The sequence below is a fragment of the Aedes albopictus genome, chromosome 3, assembly GCF_035046485.1.
Source record: "Aedes albopictus strain Foshan chromosome 3, AalbF5, whole genome shotgun sequence".
Lineage (NCBI taxonomy): Eukaryota > Metazoa > Arthropoda > Insecta > Diptera > Culicidae > Aedes > Aedes albopictus.
Window position 1 is genome coordinate 377,848,733 of NC_085138.1, and position 12,030 is coordinate 377,860,762.

At 38.8% G+C, this 12,030-nt stretch overlaps 2 protein-coding genes across 2 annotated transcripts; one reads left to right on the plus strand and one right to left on the minus strand.

Moving 5' to 3' along the window:
* Window positions 1-7,948: 7,948 nt before the first annotated feature.
* Window positions 7,949-8,715, minus strand: LOC109399072 (diphthamide biosynthesis protein 3). Its single transcript, XM_019671497.3, has 2 exons — window positions 8,556-8,715; window positions 7,949-8,471 (listed from the first exon to the last, which is right to left on the minus strand). Exon 2 carries the CDS (start codon window positions 8,437-8,439, stop codon window positions 8,179-8,181), a length of 261 nt encoding a protein of 86 aa, XP_019527042.1. The 5' UTR covers window positions 8,440-8,471; window positions 8,556-8,715; the 3' UTR covers window positions 7,949-8,178.
* A 1,058-nt stretch (window positions 8,716-9,773) lies between these two features.
* LOC109399134 (methyltransferase-like protein 17, mitochondrial) lies at window positions 9,774-11,571 on the plus strand. Its single transcript, XM_019671572.3, has 5 exons — window positions 9,774-9,934; window positions 10,003-10,345; window positions 10,409-11,037; window positions 11,105-11,382; window positions 11,457-11,571. Exons 1-5 carry the CDS (start codon window positions 9,881-9,883, stop codon window positions 11,527-11,529), a joined length of 1,377 nt encoding a protein of 458 aa, XP_019527117.3. The 5' UTR covers window positions 9,774-9,880; the 3' UTR covers window positions 11,530-11,571.
* Window positions 11,572-12,030: the final 459 nt, after the last annotated feature.

Consider the following 12,030-nt stretch of genomic DNA (forward strand, 5'->3'; position numbering starts at 1 on the left):
ATGGTGGAGTGGCTCATCGACGGGGGAAGGTTGTGCACCCTAACCGTCACTGCAGCACAGTCCACGTAGACGGGAACTCGAAATTCTGTGCCGTCACAAAGCATTTTACGCTTCCAATTGTGTTGCGATTGGTAGCGCGAAGCGATCTCATGCGACTTCATTTCAATAAGAACGCAGTTGCGGAGATGATGCAACTGAATGCTAATTACATCTGCATAATTAAGCTTCAGCTCATTCTCCATAAAATGTTGCACCTTTGCAACATCTGGTCGTGTTGGGAGAACACTAAAATCGATCACCAGGGTGTTTTTACGCGCACTGCACATTATTCCACCGGTACGAACAATAGCGAGAGATAAAGAAATGCGTCCGTCGTCTGTGATGGTTGACTATCGACTGCTAGGTACAAAGTTATCAGCAACAACCCATTTACCTTACCTTATCGATCAGACTAAGGCCTAAGTGTCCTCTGCTGTACGTAGGAGTCGTCTCCAGTCTACTCGGTCCATGGCTGTGTGTCTCCAGTTCCGCACACTGCGAAGGGTTCGCAAATCGTCCTCCACTTGATCGACCCACTCTTTCAACCCTCAGTCAGCTTGAACTAAAAAAAATTCAGAGATTCCAATAACTACTTTACTGGAGGGTTTAGTTGATACCGTAAAACGGGGCGAAAAGAAACACCTTCCAGCATACTTAAGCAAGTATTTCAAGCACCGTGCATAATAGTCAGTTGCAAGGGTCTCAACTTTGGATCCCACCTCCCTCTTTAAGGCTCAACTCACAAATTATATGTATTGGTGAATGCGCCGCCAGAGATGGGACCATTCATTTGCAAAGAGTTACATTCACTTGCTACTATCTCAGTTCAGAAGCATGCTATCAAAAAAACAATGTATGGATGAATTTAACCTTGTCGTTTTATCTGAAAGTTTGCCGAATAACATTGGAGTCGCACACGCATACCAAAGTCGTGAGCGAGCTGTGAAGGCAACTCTCCACGTGGTGAATGTAAATTACATTCACGCCGTAGAGAGTTGCGTTTGTTGCCTTCTGTTGAGTTAACTGTTGATTCTACGCTAATATATTCTTCTACAAAGTTTCAGGTAAAACAAAAATAAGAAAGTTTTCCATACATTGATTTTTGCTGCGATGTTTCTGATGCGAGTGGAGTTTTGGAAAGATAATGCACAATTTATAAAAAAGCAGTTTTGCAGTGAAATATTGTGAAAATGATGTGTTTTTTTTATCTCAATGAAAGGTATGTGTCTTGAGCCAGCGTTGAAGCAAATTTTAAAATAACTCGATATCAGATAGTGAAACTTGGCAATATAGCCAATAGAGATTACGCGCAGTTCTCAATCAAAGGACCTAAGTTCGATTCCCATTGAACACCAATTGTTTCCCTGGCCAAGTTCGCAGGGTTTGACGGTATTAAAGTGAAGTTATTGTAATGTAGTATTCTTTAGTGAATCATATCACCTTTTTAACGCTTTAATGCGCCTCCAACGGTTCATCACGAATCGGCTGCTGCAGATGGAGTATGGCTGATCATATGTTTTGGCATATTCATCAGACATGCTCGATAAACACGGAGGGACCGCCGGGGCTCAATAGATTCTATACCCAAGCAATAGTTCCAAGTCTGTTGGATTTGAAAAGGTTTTGATGATCGTTGCAAATCCTAGTAGAAATATTATAGGTTTTGTGACAGGTTTTGAAACCTTTTTATTGCCAGTAGACTTGAAAATGCTGTTTGAGCTTTCTTTCCCACATTTTTTGGTTGATTTTGATTAACTACTAAATTTACTATAATTTGAGTAATATACAATAATTAAATATATTTATATTAGTAATTTTATTAAAACAGATTTGCTTCTTTTAAATATAACAATGATATCCAGTAATATTCTCTAAATCTAGTGAAATCAACCGAATAGTAGGAAAGTTGCAGAACTTAATAGTGCTGATAGATTCGAAGCTAACGTGCGAACAATGGATTAGTGCACGAATTTATACTGGCCTACCTACTGTGTGAACATGGTTTGACTTTTGTGCGGTCACGACACCGCTCAAACGCCAAATTATCCTTGGGAGTGGGCGGCCCGGCCCAAGTTCATGCAGTGGACCATATTTTAACATTTTAACACTTTATTGACGTCAATGCGTTTGACGTGACATTTTGGACAAAAACTGATTGTTTCTAAGCTGAAGGACGTAACTTGTGTATAACTAGGCTGGCATTTCTAGGGTACGGGGGAGAAAATGACTTGGTTTATCTAGGTAGGACCAATAGGACAAATGAACGGATTGACTATGTTTTAAAAGTTAAGCTGTTTTCGTATCTCGTATCATTGGAAGCCCATGACATGTTCAAAACAAGTGTCTATCATTGGGGATGGCGCCAAAGCTGTAGGTGGCTACCAACATAGGTGTTATCGCAGTAACGGTTGTTGTCTTCAATTGGTATTTGACCGTAATATTTCTTGGAGATAGCAGAGCGATTCCAAGCAACAGCATCAAAATTAAGGAAAATTTTTAATTCATGATTTTCTATTGAACTGAAACTTTGCACAGTTTTTCAGTTCCATCTAAATCGCCATTTTTCGATATCAAATTTTTATTTAGAGCCACGACTAACTTTTCAAAAGGGTGTATGTGAAAATGGTTCAAAAATATTCAAAAATATGCACAGCAAAAACGGATTGTTCGATTGTTATGAATTTTTCAGCAAAGTTAGATAGCTAAATGGTGATTTAGAAAATATACACTGTGAAAAAAAATCTATTTTATCATTGAAAAACATCATTTTTGTCACAAAAACTCAAATATCTCAAAACCCTATCTTTTTACCAACTTGAATTTTTTAGGGAAAACGGTCCATTGTATTAGCAATCTACCATAAAAATTTGGTGATGGTAAACTAATAAACAAAAAAGTTATAACATTTCAAAAATTTCACAATTTTTACATTTAGTAAAAAAAATTTTTCTGTGTAAATTATTTCGGCCGGGAATCGCGATTTGATGCTGATTTTATTGTTCAGCAAAGTTAGATAACTAAATGGCGATTCCTAAGAAAATGTACACTGTGAAAAAAATCTTTTTTAACATTAAAAAATATCATTTTTGTCACAAAAACTCAAATATCTCAAAACCCTATTTTTTTACCAACGTAATTTTTTAGAGAAAACGGTGCATTGTATTAGCAATCTACCATGAAAATAAACAAAAAAATTATGACAATTCAAACATTTCACAATTTTCACATTTAGTAATAATTTTTTTTAGTGTAAATTATTTCGGCCGGAAATTGAAGTTTGATGCTGATTTTATTGTTAATGGCCTTGCGTGAGTAAAACAAGTTGTTTTTATTATATATTATATATACATATAATATACTATGTACCGTAATGTTCCGATTTTATCACGCCCTCCGCGCATTAGTCGTTTATTCATTAATTTGCTGTTACATTTGAGGACAAGTGTTTTCCCTCTTCTTCAAGATGAATGTTGAAAGCGTGTTTTGCAACGTTAAAAATATTGAAATGGGTATAGATGTTGAAGAATATTACAGGGCATTTTTGAAAAGGGGCGTAATTAAATTGTTTAAACAGATGTCGCTGATGGCAATTTCTCAGTTGTTGTCGTTTTCGAACTTCCTGCGCCCTGCTTTACCGATGATATACAGATGGCTCGTTTGTCAAATTTTAGACGGCAGGACGTGCAAATGCGTAATTTTGTACACAATGTGGACATTTGGGCATAACCAGTCTCTTTCAGTTTATCTATGGTGCTTTTGGTGAGATTTCGTAACTCTTTTGAACATTTTTTTTCATCAAACGGTCTACAAGAGAGCGTTGAGTTGAAGACCTTTGAGAAAGCGACTGTTCATCTTGTTCGTTAGATTATAATAAACAAAATCACTTATTAATTTTAACTTACTTGGTGGCTGAAGAAAAAAAAATACTATACAATTTTTAATATTCATAGCGGTAGTATTTTTTTGTTTTTTTCGTGAGCATTGTCAGGTATGTATACAGACAAACAAACGTAACACTGGCGAAATTTTCATTGACCACGCCTTCAACGATCATTTTGAATCTTGGTTGTGGCTTTCATAACAAGAAGAGCGCCCATCGTTTTTCTTTGCGTTTGACGTTTCACACTAGCGCCTTCTGATGACGATATTGCACAACGCAGTGTTTCGTGAAACATTTCCACCAGGTGGTGATAGTGTGAACTGGGCGATGAATTTTCACTAAAATTGTTCTAGGCGTTTCGTCTGTTTGTCTGTGGTATGTACCTCTTATGCATTTGTTGTTGTTGAAGTTACTCGCATTCTTCCGATCATAAAGTCTGTTCTCTACACACTTAATTTTGATTACCGAGTTCGGTAATTTTTTGACGAGATTAAAACTGCTGAGCACCGAACTCGTTCAGCAAAAATGCATTGTTTACCTTTTCCATACGATTTTGACAGTTGTTTTACTGAGCCTCAGTAAAATCGATTACCGAAACTACCGAGATCGTACTGCTGTTATAATCTCGTCAAAAAAGTACCGAACAGGCAATTCAGAAATAAGTGTGTAAGAGGGATTTTTTTTGCGGATAAACTAGACGTATACGCGTATAAAAAACTTTTATTATACAGCTTTTGTCTTAAAAATAAATTCAATTCCATTTTTCTTATAATCAACAGCTTTTCAACACTATCAAGGGATTTTTTCACCAGTCACGTACAATAAAAAGTATGACAATCTCAATATTTTTGATCACAACACTGGATCGCGTCTAAGTTTCAAATAGATACTATAGTAATTACGAATAATCAAACTAAAGTATCATGAAAACAACGTGTTTAATTCAGGCGGTAGCCTTTACAATAAAATCAGCATCAAAATATAATTCTCGAAATAATTTACACAGAAAAAAATTTTTTTTTGTTACTAAATGTAAAAATTGTGAAATGTTTGAAATGTCATAACTTTTTTGTTTATCAGTTTACCATCACCAAAATTTTATGGTAGATAGCTGATATAATGGGCCATTTCCCTTAAAAAATTGAAGTTGGTAAAAAGATAGGGTTTTGAGATATTTGAGTTTTTGTGACAAATATCATATTTTTTCAAAGTAGAAAAAGAAATTTTTTACAGTGTATATTTTCTAAGGAATCATCATTTAGTTATCTAACTTTGCTGAAAAATTTATAACAATCGAACAATCCGTTTTTGCTGTATAGCTTTTAGAATATTTTAGAACTATTTTCGCATACACCCTTTTGAAAAGTTAGTCGTGAGTGAATATGAAGGTTTAATATCAAAAAATGGCGATTTATATGAAATTGAAAAACTGTGCAAAGTTTCAGATATTTTTGAAATGGTCGCTCAGGATCGACTGACATGACTCCGTGGAATTCCTCAGCATAGGCACAGTTGTCAACATATTCAGCATTTTGTGTTATGTTTTTTCCAAGAAGTAATAGGTTCCGCGGGTTAAGATTTATTGTGATAGCTTCATAGACTTCACTTGACTGAGGGTGGACATGACTAATACATCTATGGGAGGGAAATGCAAAATTTTGATTAAAACTACTAAGGCACAATGTAAAAACTAGTATTTAATTGGGTAACATAGCCTATTCCGTCTAAACATTGGTCTTTGTAGAGATGAAATTTGAATAACGGGTTCAGCCTTGACAAACAAGCTGTCACGCAGCTCCAACTGAAAACCCATAAAAAAAAAAATAAAAAAAAACTCGATATCAGATAGTTGTGAAAATTCGAGTATTTCTTAATCTTCAACTGAAAACTCACACACGTTGAGAAAATTTTGCAAGCATGTGTTAGAAAATCGAAACTGATTTCTCGCTTAATTGCTGTAATTAGGATTCAAAACCAATTTTTATTTCGTTAACTTATTTGAAAAACGTTGCTTTTTTCTATTCTCCCCGCAATGGGGCACTCCTTTGATTTACACGCGTGCCGCTGTCCGATCACTTATGCACATTTTCAACGCCTTGCCACGCCCAAACCTGTGAACAAAAACTTTTTGTACTTTGTATACGTAAAATTCAGCATATGTATGGGTAGTTCCGTGTCAAAAATTGAACTCGCAAACCATAGTTACAGCATCCCAAACTTGGCCATTTTGTATGAATATCGGCGTTTGTCTGATCAATTATGCATCACAGTATAGGTACAGGTCGCCTTACCTAAACAGCATCAAATTAAGCAAGGAATCTTAATACCCACACTTCTTGCACCACTCTATTTCAGAAACGAGGAATTTATCATCTCACCATACAAACATTCAGGTCTTTACTTCAAATGTAGTACTTCACCGAACGTAAATACCCGAAGAAACACATTTACTGAAGCAACAACATCATAAAGCATAAAATTAAAAATCTATATATATAAAAATGAGTTCGGAGTTTCTTTGAGGCAACAAAACTCACGAACGGGTGAACCGATCAGCATGACTCTTGCATGGTTCGATTCGTATTCATGGCGTCTGTGTTTATAAGTAGTAAAAGTTGTGAAAATCATCTAAAAAGTAAGAAAATTGATAAAAACTTGATTTTTTTTATGAATTGGGAAGAAAATCGACACGATCGCAATAAAACCGATATAGAGTGCCGTGCTGGAATGAACCAAACAGTTGTCAAACCACCACAGATTGGCAAGACAAAGTTTGCCGGGACAGCTAGTGTTTCATAAGATTACTAGCTGTACCCAGCAAACTTTGTTTTGCCTACTACGTTTTTTGACGTTCTAAGTTCACGTCGCGTCCCTGTTCAAAATGTGTGAAAAACCAAATATCAAGTTATCCATGTTTTTTGGCTCATAAACCTTCCTTGGATGAACACTAATAGGGCACTGTATGAAGTTCTCTCCTTCTCTTTCACTCTTACAGAAATGTTGTAAACAACAAGGCCAAGAAACGTCAAAATCACATACAAAATCAAAACAATGCAGTGCCCTATAGAACAAAACTAAGACGACCTAAATCTGACGTTCCTCTCTCAAGTTATGCGCGGTCCCACTTATGCCACTGCATTTATATATATATATATATATATATATATATATATATATATATATATATATATAAGCTTTGAGTTCGGCTTTAGGATCGGGTTTTTTAAAAAAACAAAACAGAACTGCACTCGTCGATTAATGGATAAAGACTAACTGTCGTTTATTATTTTAAGCTTACAGAGGCCTGGCTAGGAAGAGGAATGGTTCCCTGGCTAATTTATCATATGCGTAATTGGATCGCGTCGTCCGGTGGCGCGATGCTGACATGCTGGTTTCAGTAAGGTTGAAGACAGGTGTGGATTCCGTGGAAACTGCTGATCTTGCTCATCGTCCGTTGTGTGGCTCGTTCAAAGTTGCTAGCGATGTTGCTAACTGTTGTTGTTGTTGTTGGATGTCTCCTAGTTGGCTAAGTATGGCTTCTTCGGAGTTGGGGCAAACTGATGCGATAAGGGGCCGTTCATAAACCACGTAGACTTTTTGGGGGGAGGGGGGGGGGGGTCTGGCCAAAGTCTACGCTCCATACAAATTTCAAAATTTTTGTATAGACAAAAGTCTACGAGGGGGGAGGGGGGGGTCTGAGATGGTTTATGAACAGCCCCTAACTTATATATATATATATATATATATATATATATATATATATATATATATATATATATATATATATATATATATATATATATATATATATATATATATATATATATATATATATATATATATATATATATATATATATATATATATATATATATATATATATATATATATATATATATATATATATATATATATATATATATATATATATATATATATATATATATATAGATTATCATGAACATTCATTAAAAAATACTGGAGTGCTAATCTCATACTAACGTTCTCTTCTCTATTAATTAAACAGCGTTTTCTCTGGGTCAAACTTTTGTATTTACAAACTTATGGTATATGTAATTAAACGATCAACTAGATGATTTATCGATTTATTTATCTTGGTAATGACATGAGTACGAATTTCTTTGAATTTAAGACTACTCTCACATTTGTCATACTTGTTTAAAGTCGAACCACATCCAGTGTCCGCCGCCTTACGTTACCTACCTTCTAATTCGAACAGTGCCTATAACAGAAATTGATCAGTCGCGCACCGCCTTTTCCTTATCCCGTTCGGCCGGAACCGTTTCCACCTCGTCCTGTTCGGCTTGGAACGCTTCCGGATCGTAGATGACCTTGACGATGAGCGAACAGCTCGGACAGGTAGCCACTTCCTCGCCGGCGATCAGTTCCTCCTTGCTGATCTGGAACCGATCCCCGCACGGGCACGGGTAGTAGTACATCTCTTCCTCCTCGTCGTACTCGAAGTCCTCGATTTCGACTTCGTCGTGATAGACTGCCATTCTTGCATGCAGCTATGTACTTACTGTCGGAACTATGGAAGACCAGCGGAGCGCGGTGTTAGTGACGACGACGAGTGCAATGCACCTAATTTAAGAACTGCTGCTATTAGACTTACGTGAAATATATTTATAATTCCACCGATATAGATACTGGCTAGCTGTTACCTGTCCTGCATTGCGACGCAATGTGAATCAGTGAAAATGAGTAAACGATCATCGATGCATGCGAGCGCTAGTAACCGAGACGAGGTTAACCCGCGGTGGCCGTCGGTTAGCTTGGAGAAACGTCAAACAATCGCCGTTTTTTGTTGTGATCCTTCATTCTTGTCTGCCAAGGGGTCCTTTAATGCATACGCACTAAGAACATTTCTATGCCAACATATCGAAAGGGTCTAGGGGCAAGACAGAATAACGAGAGCAATCTGTGTTCGAGGTGTTGTTCAGAATTCCTCACAGTTTCTCAGAATTTCTCCCGTTTATGCCAAAGTGTGATCTGGTACCAATGTCAAACTGCAAAGTGTTGCGTGTGCTGAATGAAAACTGCAGTTTGAGGGATGTCTTTCAACCAATTCGTCGATCATCGATAAAAAAGAGTTACTCAGAATTTCTCAGAGTTGCTCTCGTTTGCACAGTGTCTTGCCCCCAGTCTGGCACCAATGTCAAACTCCGCAAACTCCAAAGTGTTTCGTGTTCTGAATGAAAATTGCAGTTTTGGGGATGTCTTTCAACAAATTTTGTCGATCATCCCTAGGGGCAAGACACTGTGCAAACGAGAGCAACTCTGAGGGATTCTATGTCACTCTTTTCATCGGTGATCGACGAAATTTGTCGAAAGACATCCCTAAAACTGCAATTTTCATTCAGCACACGTAACACTTTGCGGTTTGACATTGGTGCCAGATCACACTTTGGCATAAATGGGAGAAATTCTGAGGAACTGTGAGGAATTCTGAACAACACCTCGAACACAGATTTGCTCTCGTTAGATCTGTCCTGCCCCTAGGATCATCCATAAAAGAGTAGCTCAGAAGTTCTCAGAGTTGCTCCCAAATGCACATTAATTGATGCACCAAGCGAAAAGAAAGAGAAGTTTTGACATCCAAGCGGTGTACCGCTCGGATGTCAAAACTACTTCTTCTTTTCGCTTGGTGCATCAAGTGTCTTGCCTCAAGTGTAGGACATCTTGAAAAGTTGCGCGAATTTATTCGTTTTCAACGTTTTCAAGTTTTCAACATTTTCAATCCTTTTGGGTGGGGACGTCATTTTTTCACAACCCTAAAATGAGGGACAGCAAGAAGCCCAAAAAAACAAACCCAGCATGGCAGGGGGTTTGTTTGTGAACGTTAATGTGAAGCGTATCACGCACCACGATTTACAGTAATCATTTTTGTGCGATTATGTATTAAAATTATTAAAATTTTTAAGGATAATTAGTGCAAAAATGGCAAGTTTAGTCACATTAGTCAAGAATAGACCGCTGTATATTTACGTTCAGGTAATTGTGTCTTTTTCTCCGATGTGTTACTCATAAAATACGTATGTTAACTTGTCGTTATTCTCTAGCGCTATTTTGCGACCACTTCCCGGAGTAAGCTGCCGGCAGTGACAGTCACCCTAGATGAAACCACTAACCAAGCTCTGGATGCCGGAAGTTTCAAACCCAGGCAACACGCAGGCCGGCAAACGACGGGATGCACCAGCGTTCCGGACTCCATCGTGGGTGCTATTGAACGAAGTTGCAAAGACCATCCCGTAAAGGCACTGTTCGCCGAAGGTATGAAGTTGGATAACTTTCTGCGATCCCGAAAAGTCCCACTGGAACATGATGAGCTTAGACGGAAGGTTAACAACTTGCGGCACGCCGTGGGCGATGAATTCAAAACCAAACTGAACGTTACGGAGATGAGTAAGTAGCAAAAATCGTTCATCTCCTAGGCATAAGAACTCATGACAAAAATTACTCTTACAGCCGAAGAACAGGTAACCTACATCAACAAGGTAATCGAGGCGCAGGCCAGGAAACGCGCCAAACAGCAGATCTACGCCTGGAAGCCAATCAGCTACGACGAGTTCAAAAGCTTGCAGTACCTTCTGGGTCGGTCGGCGGCCGAGTATGCGACGTTGGTGCGGGTATTTGACGAGATCAAACGGCGCGACGAGCAGTTCAAACCGCGAAGTTTCATCGACTTTGGATCCGGCGTCGGGACCGGAACGTGGGCCGTGTCCACCCTGTGGAAGGAGCACATTTTCGAGTACGTGTCCATTGATGCTTCGGCCGATATGAACGACCTGGCCGAGCTGATTCTGCGAGGTGGAGAAATCAACAAGGCTATGAGCTTGAAAAACGTGTTCTACCGACAGTTTTTGCCAGCCTCGCACAACAAGTACGACATCGTGCTGAGTGCGTTTTCGCTGTTCGAGTTGCCGTCGAAGAAGAATCGTTTGGATGTGCTGGAGAACTTGTGGAACAAGTGCGACGGCTACCTGGTACTGGTGGAGCAGGGCTCCTTCGCTGGGTTTTCGTTGATCGAGGAAGCCAGGGAATTTATGTTGAAGAAGTTCGAGACCAGTGAAGTTGAGTATCATATATTCTCACCGGTAAGTATGCAACTCAACAAACGATACCATTCCAGGGTACTTCAAATAAATTCCTTTTTTTTTTCAGTGTCCCCATCACCAGCAATGCCCTCGTATGCAGTTGGAAGACGGCACCCCGTGCAATTTCGAAGTGACCTACAATTCGCTGCCGCTGGGGAAAACTAGCGAGGCGTCCAAGTTCCTGTATTCCTATGTGGTGTTCAAAAAAGGCTCTCCGATCGCCCAAAGCCGCTATCCTCGCTTGGTAAGGCCAACACTCGTCCGTTCGAAGCATTCGGTATGCCGCATGTGCACCGAAGGCGGACAACTGCAGGAAATCATTTTCACCGCTTCCAAACATGGCAAGTAAGTAATATTAAAAACACTGATAAACTCAGAACTGGTATGCTTTTGGGATATGACATGATTGGATCTTTTAGGAACCTCTATCGATGCGCAAGGGCCAGTAAATGGGGTGATCAACTACCGATCAAAATAGATAACGTGGAATAAGATGGACCGGTCACGTAGAAGAATAAACGTACAAAAATGGTACACGTGTCGGTTACGTATTCTTCGAACAATGTCCTTTTCACAATAACAATTGACCAATCCAAATTCCTGTGTGGTAGTGGTTTGTGTTCAGATTTCCCGTGTTAATCTATCTGTAAGAACTTTGTAAACATCTTTTGTTCTCACGTATATGGATAGGCTTGCAGTAGGTTTCGTGAGACTTTTTTTGGACAACTCACTTAGTTATTAACGCTGTTGGTTCATAAGGTCAAAGGTCATTAGCATTAAGCAAGTCGATTAGAAAGTGATGTGTGGGCACGTTGTATTCGCGGCATTTCTGCAAAACCTGGCGTATGTCGAACATTTGATTCGTTCTGAGTGCGTTTACACATGAATCCAGCCTGATATTACCCCACGACCTCTATTGCAATTGGTGATAGACGGCGGCATAAAATTTGTGAGAGTATCTTGTAGGCGGCGCTCAGTAGTGTGATCGCGCGA

Coding starts and splice junctions, on each gene's coding strand:
- LOC109399134 (XM_019671572.3), top strand. CDS start 9,881: ATGGCAAGTTTAGTCACATTAGTCAAGAATAGACCGCTGTATATTTAC. Junction 10,346..10,408: donor ACTGAACGTTACGGAGATGA/GTAAGTAGCAAA, acceptor TTACTCTTACAG/CCGAAGAACAGGTAACCTAC. Junction 11,038..11,104: donor AGTATCATATATTCTCACCG/GTAAGTATGCAA, acceptor TTTTTTTTTCAG/TGTCCCCATCACCAGCAATG.
- LOC109399072 (XM_019671497.3), bottom strand. CDS start 8,439: ATGGCAGTCTATCACGACGAAGTCGAAATCGAGGACTTCGAGTACGAC.